The 22,923-nt window shown below is 33.9% G+C and overlaps 1 protein-coding gene across 3 annotated transcripts in view; it reads right to left on the bottom strand.

Moving 5' to 3' along the window:
* Window positions 1-22,923, bottom strand: part of Pcdh15 (protocadherin related 15) — a 620,145-nt gene that overhangs the window by 26,061 nt on the left and 571,161 nt on the right. For all 3 annotated transcript variants that reach the window (XM_070020439.1, XM_070020440.1, XM_070020438.1), the window contains 3 exons: window positions 14,994-15,209; window positions 11,302-11,390; window positions 365-541 (listed from right to left, as the gene is read on the bottom strand). In XM_070020439.1, the coding sequence (XP_069876540.1) occupies window positions 365-541; window positions 11,302-11,390; window positions 14,994-15,209 (482 nt within the window). The remainder of the gene's footprint in view (window positions 1-364; window positions 542-11,301; window positions 11,391-14,993; window positions 15,210-22,923) is intronic.

Raw genomic sequence — 22,923 nt, 5'->3', positions numbered from 1 at the left:
TTCTGATTTACTTCGATTTTTGTTAGTGTTGTTGCTTCCTTTTTTTTATTTCTTTTTTTACTTTCAACAACATTTTGGTGGGTTTTGAACTTTATGTTCAAACATAGCTTTAAATTCGAATTAACTGCAGGTGCTTTGTAACTCTACAAATATTATAGGCATTAAGAAATATTCATGCCCTGTGAAACTATGAAAATTGAAGGGAAGGGTTTGGGTTTAGAAGTGAGGAGAACAATCAAAGAGGTGACATCCATCAAATGCATTGTACTTAAGGCGGATTTGATACATGCCAACTCCTTTGAACACCTACACAAAGATAATAAAAATATAATTTAAAAATTAAAATCAAATAAGAAGTACTTACTTGAAAAGCTCATTTCGATCTATGGCCCTATTTGTTTGGGGGTCGATTGCATAGACGGTCAAGTCACATTTGGTGTAATCTTCCAGAGAAAAGGCGTCTCCATGTCGGCGAGCACCAATGGACTCCACCACAACCTTCGCACCAGGAATTTGCTCCTGAACGTAGCGATCCAGAATCCTACACATCAAATAAAATGCAAACATGACATGCTGTCTGGAACATGACATGGGCAGTCTGGAAGGGAAAAAAATCCCTTCAACTTGAACTGTCATTCAATAAATGAAAAATCATGTCAGCCTGGTCTTTAAGAGTGTTTACTGAGTAGGAACCCTTCAACAAATTCTCTATATTGATTTCAGCAAGTAACTCCCAAAGATATTGGAAGGTAAATGAGGTAGTAAGGGCTTATCAACCATTTTCTCTTTAAGTGTAGACATTTTGAAGTTAAGACATTATTTGGGTGCAAGGTCCCTGTCCTGCTAAAGCAATGATGAGCCCTTGAACTTTATAGCAATGAATGAATATAAACGCATTTTGCAATGATTAGTTTAAAAGGTGACTGTTAAATATTGTGTTCAAAGATTAGAAACTCTTCAGGTTGGGGAAAAAATCAACTAAAAGATGTCCTTTCTCACATAGAATCATTAGTATCCAATAGAAAAGATAGGAAAAATGCAACAAAATTGGCAATAACAATCCCTAAATGATTGCAAATTTTCCCTTCCCCATTGTAGTAATGAAATGCCAACCTGTGCAATCCTAGTCATTGGCCTATGGAAGACAAGTGCTACTTCAATCATTTGTTTCCATGGATATAAAATATACACTTAGGGATTTGCACAGGTATCACACCTACTTCTCATTAGAACCACAGAAAGAAGGATAAGAATTTGTTGCTGTTTTCATCCGATTGACACTTATGTTCTTTCCCTGAAAGCATGCTGATTTTTATTTGAGAAAATAATGAATCTTAGTGCTAAGGCCTCATACTTGTTAGATAAGCACTCTCTCATTTAAGACACATCAAAACTTGTTAAATTTTTTAAAAATCCCACCTTAGGAGAGTTTTTAGCAGTTATCTTTCCCTATCCTTGCCCCATGCCACAAAAATCTGCAAGTTATACAAACCAGGGCTTTCATATATACAAATTTGGTTCTGTAATCAAAGTCAAGTGGATAAATTAGCCGGGATTTATCTATGTATGATTAACGACACTAGACTTTGTGTATAAAACTATTCCTATAAATGTTGTTTCTCAGGCCTCTTGAACTCTCCATGTTATTGACCTTTCACCCCTCACCCCATTTCCATTGTCTTATTGATATGGCTAGCTGTATACACATTTCCCTCAGTTGCTGGGAGACATGAGTTCTATTACATTAAGATGAATAGTATAAACATTTTCATTTGGTGTGCAGCAATACCAAAGCACTAAACACTAAACATGTTCCTAATTATTTCAGGGCAGTTACATAAAATTATGTCAGTACCTGGTCAAATCTATGTTATGTATTTTCACTGCTATTGGTAAGAACTGTTCATTCTGTTTAAATTGATAATGATGGCTATAAAATTTATACAATAGGTAGAACAGATTATTCACTTATTTTTGGCCTGAATCAGAACTTACAAGCAACCAAGTTATCTTCAATAGATGAATACATAATTATACTACATACATTCAATGGAATATTATTCAGTGTAAAAAAGAAATGATTGCTAAGTGCTGTTGGCTCACCCCTATAATCCTAGCTACCCAGGAGGCTGAGATATGAGGATCAGGGTTTGAAGATAGCTGGGGCAGATAAGTCTGTGCGACTCTTAGCTCCAATTAACCACCAGAAAACTGGAAGTGGAGTTGTGAGTCAATGTGAGTGCTAGCCTTGAACAAAAAAAAATAGGGACAGTGCGTAGACCCTGAGTTCAAACCCTACAACTGAAAAACAAATCTATAGATTTATTACCTTAAACACATGGAAAAATCAACTATTACTGAACAAATAATTGTGAAAGATAATACATATCATGTGGCTTCAAGTAAAGTATGCCTATGACTTTTTGTGAATATCAAACTTTATTAATCTTAAATTCTTTACAAAAATAATAAAGTGTTTGGATATAATCTATTCATATCCTGCTACATACTTCTTTTATTGGTAGGTGGTGGGGACTGAACTCTGCGTCTGGGTGCTGTCCCTCTGCTCTTCAGCTCAAGGATAGCACTCTACCACTTGAACCACAGTGCCACTTCCGGCCATTTCTACTTATGTGATGCTGAGGAATCAAACCTAGGGCCTCAAGCATGCAAGGCAAGCACTCTACTACTGAGCCACCTTCCCAGTCCCATCCTGCTATATACTTTTTAATATTTAGTATTTTAATCGGGTTACAATAATTTTAAATGAAATCAACAAATATTTTTTGTACAAAAGCAAAAGCCCACACTAAATTTACAGAATAAAAAGCAATTGAGACATATATGTTGGAAATAAATTGTTTTTGGTATGTGTGTTGGTCCTGGCGCTTGAACTCAGGGCCTAGGCTGGTCCCCAAACTTTTTGTTTCAGGCTACTTGAGCCACTTGCAATATACTTCGAATCACTCCTAGATTACCTATGTGCTAATTCAATGTAAACATCACACGAAGAGTTGTTATACTGGAATTTTTAGGAAATAGGGACAAGAAATATGTCTTCATATTTTCAGTATTGACATAAAAAATATCCATCCATACTTGATTGAATCTGTAAACAGGACACTGGAAGATAGAGGGAGTCAATTGTGCAGAATACCTTGGAAAAGACAAAACTTGGTTGGGAATGTGGCTTAGTGGTTGAGTATTGGCCTAGCATGCATGCAACACTGGGTTTGATTCCTCAGTACCACATAAACAACAACAACAAAAGCTGAAAGTGGGGCTATGACTCAAGTGGTAGAATGCTAGCCTTGAGTGCAGAGAGGCTCAGGGACAAAGCCCAGGCCCTGAGTTCAAGACCAGGACTGGCAAAAAAAGAGACAAAACATAATTAATACATGAACAAGAAGAGTTCCTAGAAATAGGCTGAGGGAGGGATGAACAGAAGGAGCTTAGGAGTTTGGGGTTTGGTAAAATGTTCTGTATAATGTTGTGTTGTTAGATACATGTCACTATACACTATTCATCCAAGGAATGTGCTAGAGTGAACCATATACTTTGATTACTTTGATTACAACAATTTAGATCAGGATCAACTGTCAAGAAAAGGGGCTACTGATCATAAAAGGAACTACATATGTCTGGAGATCAAATAAGGTATATGAGAAATAGCTGTCCTTTCCTTTTTTATTTGCTATGAATTCAAATTACTCTAAAAATCAAGTCCTAATTAATCCAGCAAGATTTACCTAGAAGTATTAGAAAAGTAAACCTTCATGCAAGTGCTCAAGTCAGAACAAGATTAATTTTTTTTCTCATGAATGAGCTTCTTGAAATGAGAGAAAAGGAACATCAATCATCAATCCTTAGGAAATACAATCTTAAAGAGTTCTCTGAGAATGAAGGTTATATTGAGCAATAGATAGTATATCTTTAATGAAATGAGCTCCATGTAAGAAGTGTGTGTTGTAGCAGCAGTAGGGAGCTGCGTGCCTGTAGAGAGCTGGGTGCCTGTGGGGAGCCAGACTGGAAAGACTTGGGATACTGTTTCTTGTGCAGCATACTTTATTTCTCTTCTGGTCCCTCCTAAGCATGAAAATTGGTTATTATCCAGTTTGTATTTGTATTTCCCTGGCTTTAATTTTTAAAACAACACAGTAATAGACTTTACAATTCAGTTATAAAGTTTGGCAAAGTTTATGTGTAAAAGGGAATTATCACAATTAAATCTCTTTGTACAGTTACAATATGCTGATAAAAATAAAAAATAATACAAATAGTGCAAGGTAGTATCTGATATTAGCCAACTTCCTCAAGAAAGATACCTGGTCATGCTTTATCTTCTAAGAAATAAAGAATGCCCTCCCCCACAGTATAACCCTGCTTTCACTGTATTTGATGTTGGTATAATTTGTGGAGGGGAAGGGGAAAAACAAGTCGTTTAAATAAGGATACAGGTGGACCCATTGCAACAATGAGAAGTACAAGTTGTTATGTAGAAAATGAACTTTACAACTTTGGTGGGGGGGGCGGGGAGGATTGGGTGGGGGGGTGGGGGGAGGCTGGGAAGGGATGAGAAGGGTAAACAAAGGAGGAGGCTGCAAATGCTTGATAAGAAATTTACTCATTATCTAGCCCATGTAATTGCAACCCCTCTATACAGTATTTCCACAATAAAAAATATTAAAAAAGAAATAAAGAATGCATCTTCTAAGAAATAAAAAATAATTGCAATCACCTGAATGAAATTTTTTTAAATTGGTTTACAGTTAGAATGGCCATAATCAAGAAACCTAATAACAACAGATGTTGGAGGGGATGTGGACAGAAAGGAACCCTACTGCATTGTTAGTGGGAGTGTAAACTTGTTTAACCACTCTGGAAAGCAGTATGGAGGTTCCTCAAAAGACTCCACATAGAGCTCCCCTATGACCCAGCAATCCCACTTTTGGGCATTTACCCAAAAGATCACAAACAAGGTCATACCAAAGCTACCAGCACAACTATGTTTATTGCAGCATTATTTACCATAGCTAAGATATGGAACCAACCAGGATGCCCCTCAGTAGATGAATGGATCAAGAAAATGTGGATATATATTTATATATATTATATATGTATATATATATATATATATATATATATATATATGAATTCTATGCCTCCATTGAATTGCCCTATTTTGTTAGGAAATGGAAAGACTTGGAAAAAATGATATTAAGTGAAGTAAGCCAGGCTTAAAGAAACATAGGTCCCTGGTTTCCCTTGTTTGGAATGACTAGTATATGTCTAGGACAAGCAGAGGTCAAAGACTATGTACATATGACCACATGATGTAATGTTAAGCAAAATGTACCCCAAGACAGAGACACAAGTATTTTTTTTCTTTCTTGCTAGTGTTTTTAGTGTACTTATAATGCATTATATGATTCATTTGTTTCTTTTATATGTTCTTCCCCCACGATATAACCCCTGTTTTCATTGGATTTGATGTGTGTGTTCTGCATCTTGTATATACATTTTTGTAATTTGGGGAGGGGAAGGGATATAGCGGAATGCTTAAATGGGCATGCAGGTTGACCCATTGTGATAATGAGATGTACAGGACACTATGTTGAAAACGGACTTTATAATTTTAGGGTGGCGGGGTTTGGAGGAGTTGGGGAGGTGGGGAGGGAAGTGATGGTGGGGGGAAAACAAAGGAGGAGGTAACAATGCTTGCTATGAAATGTACCCATTACCTTACTCATGCAACTGTAACCCCTCTGTACAATATTTTTACAATAAAAATATATAATAAAAATGGATTTAATAATTCTATTAACATTTAAAATCATTAACTATTCAAAATATGAAACATATATTGAAAATCATATTTAAATAATTTTTTCCATGAAGATAATATTGAAGCAAAATCACAATCTCAGTGTATTGACAAACAATTGGCTCAATTTACTTACTTTTTTCCTGGAACCAAGTGATTTTTTAGTAGAGCCAATGAAATTTAAATTTATATCACTTTCTTCAGTTATGTACATATACATGTTTAATTGAATTTAGCCTAGAATTTCATTGTGTGTGTGTGTGTGTGTGTGTGTGTGTGTGTATCAAAGAGCAAGTGACCTACTGGTATATTTGAGAGAAGTAGAATCTCTGGGTTGTTGTAAAACTTTTAGCTTTATTTTAAATTAATACAGCAGCCTTCTTCTCAATTTCTTATTTTTTCAGTATGAAAAGGCCAAAATAAACATTACTTAACACACACATACACACACAATATTTCACCTTTGCATATTCAGCTAACCCTCAGGAACAGTTTGAGTTTTTAATTAGGTTTGCTGAAAAGCAAACTGGAAAGTTGTGTATTGGAGAACAATCTTTGTCTAGCCCCTCAGTACAGATTTAAGTTAAACTACTCTGCTAGGTATCTCTTTCTAGAAATTAACCCGATTATCAAAGCTTTAGCTAATTTCTTTGTACAATGCAGTAAGGCACATAATTCTAATTATATGATTAAAATTGTACAATTTTTTACTATACAAAACTTAATAAGGAGGAAGGATATCATATATTTTCACTACTTGTTAATATGCATATGGAAGCTTTACACATTTCTTGATTGTAAACCTTAGTCTTTCTGAGAAACAAATAGCTTGTGTGTAACTAGCAAAGTTGATAACTCTATCCTAGATGCATGCCAGTATTTTTTTTCAAAAATCCTATCGAAATCAGTAGGCATTGTGGATGACCGGGGGGGGGGGGGGGGGGGAGGGGGGATCAACATAGGCTCTCCTGATTGTACTTTTATTCCATTCATCTAAACCTACAGGCACTTTACCTGATCTGTAGCCTAAGTTATGCTCTGTAATGGGAAGCGATCTTTCTGCTATACCACAGATAAAAATATTTTCCCCTGATTTTGAAGTAGACTCACATGTAGTTCTACTTTTCTAACTAAAAGAGGTTTGGCTTTGTGACCTTTACCAGTGATTCCATTTTTCCTCCATTATTATTAGTTCACTTCTGTTACTTTGGCTTTACGAAGGGTGAAAGCCCAGTTTGTTGTTGTTGTTTTCTACTTTCTACAGTCTCTGGGGGCTTTGCAGACTCTCTGTAAGTTGCTCTCATCTCTTAGTTTCTTTTACGTTTATCTTGAAAATTTATTTTTTTCAATTGCATTTTATCTTATTTTACTGGATGAGTCATGCAAATCACACATATTCTCTTTGGAATAAGGTAGAATGCTAAGGAGAATTAAATTTAGCCTCAAATACACATGAGACATAAAAGCATCTAAAATACTATTTATCACTTTGCTGATAAAAATGGAATTTTCCAATGGACACATATGGGTGGATTCATTTCTCACATTAAAATAAACCAGCAGCACAGGGTGAGATAAACTGTGAATAAGTGTGAGAAAGACAAGAATCATAAACATGATTCAGAGAATAAAGGATGGACTTTTGCTGACCCAAGTAGCCTCCCAAGTAAAAGTGACCAACACCTTAGACCAGTACTTGTGCTGATCTATAAAAACAATAAACCATTCTCTTTGGCGAACATCTATATTATATAACAGGATGTGTATAACTCATTTAAATTGTGTGAAAAATAGAGCTAGATTAGATTCAAAGAGAGAAGAACTTCAAATAGTACAAAGGGGCCCTAAATATTTTAGAAACCTCTACAGAGAATGCATAGAAAAGCAGGACCAATATGTTTTTTTTTCCATACACATCTGTGTAATGGGAAGTATTAAGTGGTTTGTTACCTGTTAAATTTCTCTGAAAAGGAGCTGGTATAGTTTTAACTTTATGCATTAAGAAATGGGTCCATTTATTATGGAAACATAACATTTCATAATTTTCATAATGGTGGACCATCAGGACATTAAAAAATAAACCAATTTGAGGGCCTCAAAATATGAGCCTTGGGAGCATTTTAGTTCCAAATCATAACAGTTTTGGATAAAAGTGAACAGCATTTATCTCTTATTTATAAAAAAGCACAGTGAAATGTAATTTAATGTGAAAAAATGGTATTTCATTAGTATGTGCTGAATTGTGTTTTATTTTCATGTGTGGCTTCAATGTATTTTTTTTACAGCTATTGCATTCCCATAAATGAAAACATGCATTTTTTAAAATGGCATTACTGAAATGGCTACACTTCATTATCTGATAAAATTAGTTCATTTATGATAATTCTCCCTTGATAACTTCTTTAGTTTCAACTATTCTCTATGGAAGCTATACTTATAGAAAATTAGTATGCTACTGAAAATATGTATAATAATTTAACTGTGGGATACAGCCACTAATAAGGACCATACAACTGAAGGAATTTTTAGAGTAGGTGGCGAATACAATATGGGAAATAACATTTTGTGGATTTCTTTTCATCTTACTGAAGATCTTGAAGTCATTAAAAAGGCATGTGATGTCTTTAAAAGGCATGTGAAGTCATTAAAAAGGCATGTGATCACTTATTTTCTGTTTTCTTTGTTATACTTTGTGCTTTGATTTCAGCGTATCAGAGAAGTTTATTTAACTATTCTCTTATAAACTACTGTATCTACCACAAATTTGAATTAGTTCCTTGTGTTTCTGTCTTTATTGAAATTATCAGTACTTAGCTTCATAACATAGGTAAGTTTATTATTACTTTCATTGTTGAATTTTCTGCAAGAAAATAACACCAATTCAATGTAGCCAGCACTTTTGCTGTATTCAAAATTTAACCTTCAATGTCTAAACCAAGTGTTTGTGTGTGTTTGTATTTGCATGTGCATATACAGTAAAGAATAAGTCTCTAGCTGGAAGACATAGACATCAGGACACAGAGTTTAGTTTATTGGCCCGAAGCTTCTTAGCTGGTCATTAACAGGCTAGATCTTGACTGGAGATACTGAATTCAAATGAACTCAATACTTTCCCTCAAGACCAAATCTTCATTACACTGATTTTTTTTAAAGCAACTGTAAGTGCCTACACTTAGCATACGTAGCTTCATATTTTACTTCTCAAGAGACTCTTGAATTCTCATCCTGGAAATAGGGATCTTAGCTAGATTTCCAAAATATGCTTTATAAACTTATTTCAAAGATGCATATTAGGTCCCATATGAAGGGAAAATGTTGTATTTTATTACTAAACAAAGTTGTCCAAATTACAATCGCATCACAAAAATTATCAATAGAATTTAGTAGAGCCATTTAAATTCATTCCAGGGAATGTAAGGATTCATATTTATCTTCAAACAGCTAGAATTTACTATAAGTATTCTTTTCCTGGCACTGCTAGTAGCTATTAAACCAAATCTCTCTCTCTTACTCCCTCTCCCCCCTCTCTCTTTACAAAATCGTTCCCTTTACAAAATAGCTATATCAGATCTTTAGACTCCCAGTTTGTATTGATTTCATGCTTACCAAGGAAACTTTGAATTATATTCTAGTTTCAAAATGGGTCTACCTAAAGAAAAAAAATTAAAGCGATAGTCACATGAAATTCAAGTTTTCCACTATGCGTTCCCTTATTTGCAATAACTAGTATATGTCTGACACAAGCAGAAACGGTCAGATAAGTTCATGTTAGGAGAAATGAACCCCAACATAAGGAATCAAATGGTTTTTCTTTCTTGAGATTGTTTCTAACATATTTATAAAATGATTTCTTTGTTGCTTTGTATGTCCCTCCCCCACAGTAAACCCCTGTTTTCACTGTATTTGATGTTGGTGTATTTTATGTAGGGAAAGGGAACAAACAAATTGTTTAAATAGGGATACAGATGGACCCATTGAACAATGAGATGTACAAAATGTTATATCGAAAAATGAACTTTACAACTTCGGCAGAGCGGAGGAGAGGGATGATAAGGGGCATCAAAGGAGGAGGCAACAATGCTTGACAAGAAATGTACTCATTACCTTGTCCATGAAATTGTAACCCCTCTGTATGGTATTTTTACAATAAATAAAGAATATGTTGAACAATTTTTAATAAAACACAAAAACACCAAAAAAGATCTGCATTTTCTCATGGGAAATACAGAAAATGGCTTTAGTGATAAAGGGACTTACTATGTAAGAATTTGTACAAGGAATGGGTATGTTACTGGTTTTGATTCCTGGAAGAACAATTCTTATGTTCAGTTATGTATTGGCACTCTGTGCAATATGTCCATAGGTGAATCCCCATTGTTGAATCAGATCCAATAGCTATTACCATTATATATCCATCATCTGATAGTGTATTTCCAAAAGGTGATAAAAGATAATTCTTCTCAGAAAAAATCTAAACCAACACAGGATTTGAAAAACTCTTTTTAAAGAGGAATAAGGCATGAGAAGGACAATCTGTTTGACAATTGTTTTTAGTGTCGGACAACTGAAAATCAAAACCTGAAATGTAATAATTGCGCACCTAGCAAAACCACTCATGTTGTAATGCATGCCTATTGCATTTCATTTGACATAAATTCTTAAAGATAAATGATCTCTTTGTAGCCTTTTCTAGAAATTTACAAGTGAGGATATTTTCTTGCACAGCAGCAAGTTTATGGCTCCCATCTATTATTAGCTGAAACCAATTAAGACAAACATTAATAAATGACAAATATGAAAATGATAAGTGATGTCAGGCTTGATTAAGAGATTTAGGAAACAAATGACAAAGGTATTTTTGATAAGCCCTGACAGTAACAAAATATTAAAGAAGATCAAGTTAATAAATGACAAACTCAATCAGAGTCAACAATATTGCATTCTTTCATATTACCTGTCCAATTCTAAGGAGGAAGGAGAGCATGCTGTATGTTTTACAATAATAAATAACATATTATTCAAAATTATCCTTCATTTTTGTAAAAAAAAAAAAGAATCTCAAGTAATCTAAAATTATCACAGCAACAATTAGATTATTTTATGTGCCAGCCAGATTGCTGATTTAAAAGAAAATAAGCCTTTTGTATTATTATCTGGGATTGAACACCAAAGTATATATTCAAATCAAAGATCTTATGATTTCTTATTTATAGTATTTTTTAGTTTTGGTGATGCATGCACCAAAACATTCTCAGTTTAATTATTTAAATTTGGGAAGTTTGAATTATCTTTGAAAATTATTCAAAGATGCTCTTATAACATATTTTCAATGAAGCTGTGTAGCTTGTTAAACATAAACCAAATTATCCCAGGGAACCTTTTTGAAAACATATGTGTAACATGAATATTGCAATTTTTAACATTGTTTAAATTTAAATCGTAATCATATGAAAATAAAATGAAGCAAAATCCATTACTCTGTAAGATCTTCTATCTTTTTTTCCACTAATGTAGGGGGCACATTGGAAACGATGACTTGCATGTCCAGCTGATTGACCACAGAAACCTGAAAAAAAAAGAGAAAAAAACAGAATTAACTTTTACTCAACAAAATTTTTATAACAAAAATAATATTTCTTCCCTGCTACAAAGCGAAAGGATGAATAGTTCTCATTTTCAAGATATGAGGTTTGACGGGTGCCCGTGGCTCATGCCTGTAATTCTAGCTACTCAGGAGGCTGAGATCTGAGGATCACGGTTCAAAGCCAGCCCTGGCAGGAAAGTCCGTGAGACTCTTATCTCCAATAAACCACTAGAAAACTGCAAGTGGCCCTGTGGCTCAAGCGGTAGAGCTCTCACCTTGAGCTGAAGAGCGCAGGGACAGCGTCCAAGCCCCACGACGGACAAAAAAAAAATATAGATAGATAGATAGATAGATAGATAGATAGATAGATAGATAGATAGATATCTGATGATTACAATCTTCAGAACGATTTTTCCCATGAATGCATTTTTAATATCTTGTCATGGTCATTTAGAAAATACCAGTTTCATTCTTTTTTTCAACTGATGACATATTTCATTGCATAATATCAAGAAAATAAATGGCCTTTAATGTGATCTCCATTCAAATCAGAAATGTTTTAAGGTAATGGAAAGCTGTCAAATTTGGGGTGGTAAATACGTCTTCTAATGTTCTAATGAGTTGGAAAACTTCACAGGTTTCATTAGTATTTAATATTGGCAGCTGTTTTTCTTCAAATAGCAGGGTAACTTCATTTGTTTTTGTGTTAATGACTGTCATATTTGAATGAAGATACCCTCCCCCCAAAAATGTGCTTTGAAATAAAAATCTACTCCATGACATAGTTTGGCAGTTTAACATGCCTACTTTTCTGTGGAGGAATCATACATTTCAATTCATCAGACAAACTATTGAAAAGGTATTTAGTCAGGTCTGATAGATGATTGATAGGTAAATAGAGAGATAAAAGAAACATAGACAGATTGTTAGATGTTAGAGAGAGTGTGTGTAAGAGAGAGATGTGTAACATCATTCACTATGGGAAAGAACAGAGGTTTGGAAGAGAAAAGAGTCAAGAATAATCCGATTCACCAGATTTACATGTCTTGTATTCAGGAAAGAGATCTGGGATAAATATGTAGTTTATTTGTACTTGAAGTTGTGGTACTAAGTGAGCTTACCAAGTCACTGAGAGAGAATAGAAAAGACAATAAGATTAAGACCCAAGGAACCTTGACATTAAGATTAAAAAACTGAAACAATAAAACAAATTAAGAAATAATATCAGTGACGTGCAAGCGTATAGCTAGCTGCCTGAAAGCCTAGTGAGGGTGATAATCAGCTTGGACCTTTACTGCTGGTTCAAAAGATATTAGGACCAAAGGGTCTAGTGAATTAGGTAACATCAACATATTGGTAATCTATGACTGTTGAGGTTATGCTTAGCACATGATTAAGAGAGGGGAGAAATTAAAGTCAACTATAATATGAAATCCTTTTTTTTTGGGAAAAAGAAGCTCAGAAATAAATCATTGCTAAAAGATGTAGGTCCAAAAGACTTTCAATATTTCTGGAAAGTAGAAAGAAAAAAGTTCAGTTGTGGGAATAATCAATCATATCAAAGAAAGAAAGAAATTAATGCTGACAAAGTCAAAAGTCAATGGGAACACCACTGAAGCCATGTCTTGGGCTGGTAAGTGAAAACTGAATCAATAACAAGTGGAAATATTGGAGGTCTGATAAAAGCTTAGACATTGTCAGGAAAATTATTAGAGATACGGAGAATAACTTTGGCTCTTAATACACTGAAATGTGATTGACTCGACTCAAGATTTGGGAGCTAAGAGGGGTCAGTGAATGACAAAGTGAGTTGAGGAGGATAAAGGCTGGACATATTGAAAATGGAGGATTTAGTAATAAAAATATCATACACTGAATACTCTGTTACTATGTGGTATGAAATCTGTCAGTCATAGAAACAAAAAAATTGCAAATAGAATCAACTGCTTAGGAAAGAAACAGTAAAAACACTGTCCTCGGAGAAGTAATAGATATTAAGGAATTGACAAGTATTTATCTGAATTTCAAGATCTCATCTTCCATTCTTATGAAAAGCTTTCAGTGTCTGCCCACTGATTTTAGGGAAAGTTCTGATGTTTTCATATGGATTACATGTTTTATATGAACCTTCTATTTCAGGCTCTAGCTTTATTCCTCATTCTGTTTCTCTCTTAAACTCTTTTAGGCTGAGTAAATACCTATGACTTAGTCAAGCCTGTCAATATCCTCTCTTTCTTCTTGGTTCCGCACACATTTTACTTCCTGCATAAAGGTGATTTACCTAACCGTATGTCCTATGTCTTAACTAAAGGTTTCAAGAATGTATTTTCAAAATCATTTACTGAGACAGCTTCCCTGGTGTTTTCAGCTTACATTAGAATGTCATACACTTACTTATAAATGTGATACCTTATAATTTGCTTGAATTGAATGTCTTCCTTCAAAACTTCCTTCCTTCTTTCAAATCACCCCACAAAAATATGAAACCCAAATACATAAACTTCATAAACCTTACCTTTTAGTGTACATATTAAAGGTAGCTATGGTTTTCATATTACATATATCCTGTTTTGTTATATTTTGGCTCTTCTATAATATTTAATGATACTTTAATAATCTTAATATTTAGCTGTTTTTTTGTAATTTTTTCTCACTGTTAGGGACCAAGCTTAAGGCCTTGTGCTTTGTAGGAAAAATTCCAACACTGAGATGAATTCCTTAGCTTCAAAGATCTATAATATATATTATATAATATATATGTCATACCTAGTATATATATACATCATAAGTAATAAGAAAAGAAATAACATTAACTTTCACTAGATTGAAAGATCTTAATTGGATCAAAAATCTTTGTCAACGTTAACATCTCCTAGGTTACTCTTAATTACCTGGCTAAATTGACTTGTTGCATTGTAGCCTAATTCTTGCAGAGATCTTTTACCCAGAAGCCATTCTTATATTTTGTTTATCATTATCTAAGAAGAAAAATACTCAATCATTGGTTTCTGCATGTCTTTCTGCATGGTTTCTATATAGAAAACTAGGGGGGGAGGATTTTGAAATATGAACATTTGTTAAGATGTGAAAAACAATAGATAAATTATACTTCACTTTATCTGTGATAAATATTTCCATTAAAATGTCTACTCCTACTTTTAGTAGGTTAATTAGAAAAAGTCCAAGTAACCCATTCTTCCAAATTAGTAGAAATTCTGAAGGATATTTTAATTGATTTTCAATATTTGGAATAAAGGGTAACATGCAACTTCTGTGCCATTAATATTTAAATAGCATATCAGTGATAATATAGGAAGCTTTAGTTTAGTTAAATATAATAAATACCTTCAATAGAGAGATTGCTAAAGAAAGGAAGTGACACTTATTCATATGTAAAGTTGATATAAAACATTTCTCTTTGTATTCTTAATTATAAAAGCTAAGTATTAAAATCTGGATGAAAATTAATGACAATCATGTTTTAGAAAAACTTAAATTTGTTTTAAAGATGTTAAAACCAAAACACTAATCTCTGGCTAGAATTGTGTATACCTCCCTTATATATACAAAGATTCAGGTACTTACAAGTACATCTGCTTTTCCACTCAGTCCCTTCCCGTAGTCATCTGTTGCAATAACTTGAAACTTGAAGTAAGATCTCCTCATATTATGGAAGAGCATAGCTGTTTTGATAAGCCCGGTGTATGTTTCCACCACAAATCCTTCTTTCCCCTCTTTAATAGGTGGTATTATGAGTCTGTATGCCATGGCACTATAATTGCCAGTATCTATATCAGTAGCCTGGGAGGAAAAATGAGATATCAAAAATCAACAGGTAAAGGTTAACCTTCATTAAAGGGCTTGTTTCTGTCTACAAGATTATTGTAGGGCTGGGAAGGTGACTCAATGGTAAAGTCCTTGTCTTGCATGCTTGAGGCCCTTGGTTTGATTCCTCAGGACCACATAAGGATAAAAAGCCAGCAGTGACACTGTGGCTCAAGTGGTAGAGCAGTAGCCTTAAGCTAAAGAGCTGAGGGACAGCGCCCAAGCCCAGACTTCAGACCCCATAATAGACAAAAAAAAAAAAAAAAGATTATTGTTTCCTGGGTAATAACACAATTCACTCTGTTTTTCCAAATAACTTTGTGTGTGTGTGTGTGTGTGTGTGTGTGTGTGTGTGTGTGTACTTTGAGTCTTCATTGATGAATAGATATTTTTGGAATGGTAGTGACTATCAATATAAAGGACATATTACAACCCTCAATCAATTAAGATTTTTGATAGGTATGTTTGATGAGTTTAATTCTAGGTAAGTTCTGACCCAAACTGATTAATATGTATGATTTATTGTTTACCCAAAGATTGTCATTGTGTAATACATATAAGGTTATTGTGCTTGGGTTCTAGCATATAACCTAAAGGAAAAAAAGAAATAGAAGATTATAACAACATAACTTAAATAACATAATGTAAGTCAAAGTTCAGATATTTTAACAAGTTGATTTTGGGATACATAGAGAAATTGTAATCAGTTAATGCTATTACATAATAATAGCAGATTTGATTGACTGATTCAATTTCTTTTTAATTACCCTTATCCTGATTATAAGATTTGTTCTGTTGATAGATAATTATGACCAATAGACCGAACTTTCTTCCCATTTAAAATAAAAAAGGAATAACCTTTACTTACAATCCCTTTTTAAAATTATACAATTATGAACAAAATATGTCATTTTGGTTCTTCAGTCATGACTAAAGGAAACTTTTTCAGAATGTCAATAGTGAAATATTTGCAAAGGGAATGGTAAGCAGAAGAAATAAAATATTGCCACAGGAATCTATACAGTATTCATGAAAATAGATATATTACATATGTGTTTTTATTATATAATTAATGTCATTGCATAGCTGTTATTATCAGTGAAAATACTAAGTATTATATTTATGATTTTTCATTACAGGAATTTGAAAACATTTATTCAATAATAAAAAATTATTTGACACATACTCCAATGGAGCAGAAGATCCAGAATAAACCAATATAAATTCTGCCATCAGATTCTTGACAAACATGCCCCCAACTTACATTGAAATAAAGATACTTTCTTTTAACACATGTAGTGCTAGAACAACTGGATATCCACATATAGAAGACTAAAGGTAGATCCTTATCTCTTATGCTGTACAAAAATTACTCAAAATGAGTCTAATACATTAGTATAAGATCTGAAGCTGCAGGAAAGCATAGATGAAACCTTTAAGCTTCATGGATAGGCAACAGTTTCCTGAATAGGAGGTCCAGTAGCTCAGAACATTATAACAGGAATTGACAAATGGGATTGTACCCATTATGAAAGCGTTTGGACAGTAAAAAAAGTAAGTGAATGAAGAGAGCTTATGGAATAGAAATCAAAGTCAGTTATTTCACTACCAGGAGTTTTCCAGAATAGGTAAAGACCTCAAATTTATACATCAAAAGACAAAGAATCCAAAGAATAAGGGGAGCAAACTCAATTTGCAATGAAACAGTGCAAATAGCAAATAGATACATGAAAAAAATTATCTTTAACTATAAGGCAATGCAGATTGAACCTACAGTGGAGTAACGTCTTACTCAAGTCAGAATGGTTCCCTTTTTTGTCATTTAACAAGGTAATGTATGAATACAAAATATCTTACTCAATGCTACCACCCCTTTCAACATTCTCACCCATCCCTCTTCTACTGACAGCTTCCCTCTCTCTTGTTAATTTGTAGGATATACATTGGAATATTGTGTGCATTCTCATCCTCTTCTCCTCTACATTTGTCTACCCCTTTCCCAGACCACCTTTTTATTTTGTTTTATTTTATTAATTTTATTTGAGAGTGCTGGGGTTTGAACTCAGGGCCTGGGCACTATCCCTAGCTTCTTTTACTCAAGGCTAACACTCTACTACTTGAGCCACTTCCAGCTTTTTCTATTTATGTGGTACTAAGGAATCAAACCATGGCTTCCTACATGCTAGGCAAGCACTCTGCCACTAAGCCACATTCCCAGCCCCCAGCCCACCTTTTATGAGTACCCTCTTCTTGGTATTTTATTTTGCTGAAATTTGATTTTTGGCTTTCAAAGAAATTATGCTATTCAAGAGATTTCCCTTTTATCTACCATATTTCAGTTCAGACTTTCATACACACTTGCTTGCCATCCAATGTATTCACTTATGAGTTCATAAGCTAAATCCAGCTCGACATAGGGAAAGCATGGATCTCTTGTCTCTTTGAGCCTGACTTACTTCAGTTAACATAATGTTTTCCAAGTGTTTCATTTCTTTACCAGTGGCACAATATCATTCTAATGAATGAGTGAAATTCCATTGTGTATATATACCACATTTTCTTGATCCAGCCAAGATATGGAATCTGCCCAGATACCCTTAGATCAATGTATCAGATGATTTCACAAAAGTAGACAGGATGACAAAGTTAAAGAGAGGAAAGAACTCTTAGCTGCTGTTGGTTGGAATATAAACTAGCACAGCCTCTACAACAATCAGTGTGGAGGTTATAAAAAAACTAAATATTATCCAAATGTGGAGGCACACATCTACAATTGCAGTTATTTAGTGTGGAATAAAGTAAGAAGATTGTGTTCTGAGCAAGCAGAGCCAAAAGTTCAAGACCCTAACAAAAAATAAAATAAAATAAGTAAAAAGGACTAGGAAGCATGGCTTAAGTGGTAGTGTGCCTTGCATGAGGTCCTAAATTCAAACTCCAGTATTCCAGAAAAATTAATGCATAATACAGCTAAAATATCACTTGGTATACATAGAAAAGAATCAGAGTGAGTTTTTTTCTAAGGCTACCTGAAAACCCATGTCTATTGCTGCAATATTCAAAAGGGTCATTTATGCTATCAACCTAAGTCTCCTTCAGTGGATATAGAAAATACAGAATGTATGTTCACTCGTTTTATTCAGTCGTAAAGAAGGAAGAAAAATATTGTGTTTGTAAGGTATTTTATTGAGCTAGAAACCCTCATGTTACTTGAAATAAGCCAGTCTCAGAAAGATGTTTTATCTGTTTTCTCCCGTTTGTAAATTTAGGGAAAAAGATACGCTAGAAAAATACATTAAGGATGGGGAAAAACAAATTGTTTAAATAGGGATACAGGTGTACAAGACATTATGTCGAAAAACGAACTTTACAACTACGGCGGGGGCGGGGAGGGGGTGGGAGTGGATCGCGGGGGGGGGGGGTGTCCGCGGGGGAGCGGCAAGGGACAGGGATGGGAGGGGGGAGATGGGAAGGGGAAACAAAGGAGGAGGCAAGAATGCTTGATAAGAAATGTACTCATTACATTGCTCTCGTAATTGTAACCCCTCTGTATGGTATTTTCACTATAAAAAAATTAAAGATGCCTTAGGAAAAAAAGAAAAATACATTAAGAATGTGAAAGATGAAGGAAGAGAGAATGATAAGAAAAATTTGGTAGTTCATTTTTGCTTGTATAGAAATGTCCAACAAGAAATGTACTCAATACCTTACTTATGTAACTGTAACCCTTCTGACAACAGCCTTAAAATAAAATAAAAATATAAAAAAATGGTACAATGGAATTGAGTTTATTGTGCATTAAATATATGCTAAAATTTTCAGAAAAATCTCTTTGAGGAATGTTTTGTTTCATTTATATTAATGAATAGTGAACAAAATGATATTCTTGGATGATATTCTCTGCACTATAATGGGTACTAGCCAGATATAATTATCCAATTTTTTTTTTTTTTGTCGGTCGTGGGGGCTTGAACTCTGGGCCTGGGCGCTGTCCCTCAGCTCTTCAGCTCAAGGCTAGCGCCACTTCCTAATTATCCAATATTTTAATGAATATAGATAACAAAGTGAAATTCTAATTTGATTCAATTAAATTTAAATAATCAATGAATCTCTAATAAGTTGTACAGTTGTCATACAAACAATAGTAGTAAAGGCATATTTGCAATAGTAGAAAATTATAGAATGAACTTGATTTTACTTCAAATTCTCTATATGTGTTGACCATGTGAAATGTTTCCAGAAAGTACAAAAAGATTTAAAATTAATGTAGTTTGAGTTAAAATGTTGGTAATACACTAAATTTTAACTGTTAATTAACATATAAATTTCTCCTAAAATTATTTATTGTTACTGTGAACTTTATTGAAATACAACACATATCCTAAAATGTATACATATTACAAAATATACCCAAAATGCATATTTTAGCGGCATCTGCTTCAATAACAATGAACACAACCAGTCTACAAAATGCATTCATGACATTTGAGCCATCCTCATCTCCCTCAGAAAAACTGCTGTCTTGATTTATATCATTGTTTAGTTATGTCTGCTTTTAAACTCCACATTGTTGCAACCAGTTAATACATTCTAATGTAGGTCTAAAATCTTTCATTTAGTTTTGTTTGTTGGACTCAAAGGCTTTTCATTTTAAAATCAATGTTATCCAACAGTACAATCACATTCAGAAAAGAAAGTATGGCTATCATGGTGATTGTTTGCTACATTAAGCCACTTTACACAGTTCCTACTGATTAACTTCCAATTTCAATAACCAATTTCATTTTGCACTGTTCCTAATTCATTAAATTATGATAACTACAAAATAGCTATAGTTCATCTTAAATGATTAAAATGCTTTTTGTCAAATGTCTTTCCTGAAACAAATAATTTAATGCAAAAATTTATTTGTGGAGTCAGTCATTGTAATTCTGAAATACTTATTTTCATCATAATATTTAAAGCAGAGTAAATAAAGAAGGTATATCAAAACATGCTTACATGTTTTTACATATAAACTGCATTTCATATGTATATTGTGTGCTAATAAATCAAAGTTAATTTCTACATCTTCCATTTGCCATAGGATTCTGGAATAGCAAAAGACTTTTCTCTGGAGATGTTTCTTGAGGATAGTTTCCAGAGCTATTAGCATGTTTCCAAACATCTCAAGTATGTGTTGTTGAATGCACATACTTGATATTGTACTTAGGAGCAGTGAAATGGATTTTCAGAGTACATAGTACAATATGTACAATAGTACATAACTTATAACAAATACTATTCAGGATTTAAACCTAGTTAGAAGACTTAAATATAATTGATAGTGTGCACATGAATTACAACCATACACAGAAACAACAAAATGTTCTTTGCATAAAAGAAATGACAAGATAGGATACTTTTACATACACACAAAGTTACACAGAAAACACCAGTCTTTGAATTGCATCCAATGAATTCTATTACCAGTTTAGTCTTATGTATTATGGAGATATTTATACTGGAATTTCAGATGCTTAAACTGTAATATACAACTCCACATCACCACCTCCATCATCATAGTCAGTTAAACCCCTTCTCTGCTATCAGTAAAATTTTCAATTCCATAAACTCTTCACGATATCCATCACTGCAGGATTCATGTCCTTTCCTGTTCTACCATAGAAATTATGGCTAGTCACATTGTTTTAATATTTTGTCCTTCCACAGCATAGGTCTCAACTGGTAGAGCAACTGCCTAACTAGCACACACACACACACACACACACACACACACACACACACACACACACACACACACACACACAGAGACACACATACATACACACAAAGAAAGGTAACAATCTATCATATCTTATAAAAACAGCAGCCAAAGAACAGATATAAAACAGTATCTAGACACATTCTTGTAAACACATTGCTTCCCCATTATGCTAGATTTACAGTTGACCATGACAGTATCTTTGTGTAATGGTGTAATGCTGGTATCCCAGCAGGACTTTCCCAGCCCTAAAGTTTATCAAGAGTTCTCATCTCATCTCAATATATATGCTAATTTATGCATACACTTCCCTCAAATCACTATCTTCATCCCAGGGCCCCTTATTAAGTGAAGTTCTTCCTCGTCCCCAATCCTTGGAATTGTCATATCATTTTTCAGAAACTTTCACAATTAGTTACATATCCTGAGCATAATTATTAAACACTATGCACAAGAGATTTTGATAACTACTTGACCAATCAGGGAACTTAATCTACTATATGAATGGTCGCTCACTTTTATAAATCTGGTTCTTTCATTTTTTAATAAGTCTTGCTCTGTTAAAGTGTGTCTGCCTGTGAATTCTTTCTGTGGTGAGGCCTAAAATCTGAAATTCATCTCCATTAACATAGTTCTCCCCACAGAGTTATTTACTACTTTATGCCATGTGAGAACAAAGTACCAATAAGCCTATCTTTACAATAAAATATATATGCTAAAAAAGGATATAAAAAGAATATAAAATAAATGAATAGAATATAAAAATATTAAAAAAAACCCAAAGCTTTTAATAGTAGTACAGCTTCAAACAGATATGTAAAAAATCCCTTTTAAGTTCGTGCTTTTCTGTTACCCAAGTAGCTTATGAAGCATATCGAAAGCCATAGAATAGCCTGCAGAACAATTCTTAAGTTATGAAGGTAGAGAGTGTGGTGGTAAATGTGTTTCTGCTATCAGGTCAAACCTGGCTTGAAAAATATAAATAAGCCACTGCATGCAAAAATGTTAATTGTGCCTTTGACCATTTACTGATGAGAGGCTTTTAAAAATAGAATAAATTTTCAATATGCTCAAAAAAAAAAAAAAAGAACTAGGATGCCATCCCTCAGCGGACAATCTGTTGGTGCCTTGATTTGAATGTCTCTAGAGAACGGGTGACAAAAGTCATCCAGAATACTTCGCTGATCCACAAAGATGAAGTGATAAAAACAAAATTAGACATGGAATTGAAAATCAGAAAATGATTGAGACAGGGGCTGGGAAGGTGGCTCAGTGGTAGAGCACTTGCCTTGCATGCCTGAGGCCATGTGTTCGATTCCTCAGCACCACATAAGCAAAAAGAAAAAAAGCCGGAAGTGGCGCTATGGCTCAAGTGGTAGAGTGCTAGCCTTGAGCTGAAGAGCTGAGGGACAGCGCCCCTTCCTCAGCACCACATAAGCAAAAAGAAAAGAAGCCAGAAGTGGCGCTATGGCTCAAATGGTAGAGTGCTAGCCTTGAGCTGAAGAGCTGAGGGACAGCGCCCAGGCCCAGAGTTCAAGCCAAATGACTGAACCCCCCCTAAAAAAAAAGAAAAAAAAGAAAATGATTGAGACAGTGTACAACTCATATGTATTTTAATTAAGAATTATCTACTTTCTCATAGATTTTACATTTGTGTCCTTTTCAAGGGAAAAATCACATACATGATATTTTAAAATATCTAGAAGTGTTGTAAGTATGCCTGATACATACAGTGGGATTGATAATAACCAGTTTGAAGACACCATTTCTATAAAACACCATCATTGAACTTAAAAATGAATAAACACAGACATGATCTGAAACATAGCAAATCATACTATAAATAGAATTAAAGTTGCTTTTTAAAATTTGGAAAAGTTCATAGAGCTATTCTAGTTAAAGCACATATAAATAAAAATCAAAAATCTC

The sequence above is a fragment of the Dipodomys merriami genome, unplaced genomic scaffold, assembly GCF_024711535.1.
Source record: "Dipodomys merriami isolate MVZ:Mamm:240054 unplaced genomic scaffold, mDipMer1.0.p SCAF_14, whole genome shotgun sequence".
Taxonomy (NCBI): domain Eukaryota; kingdom Metazoa; phylum Chordata; class Mammalia; order Rodentia; family Heteromyidae; genus Dipodomys; species Dipodomys merriami.
Note: the sequence above shows the minus strand (reverse complement) of the source record. Positions and strands in the feature narration are given on the sequence as shown.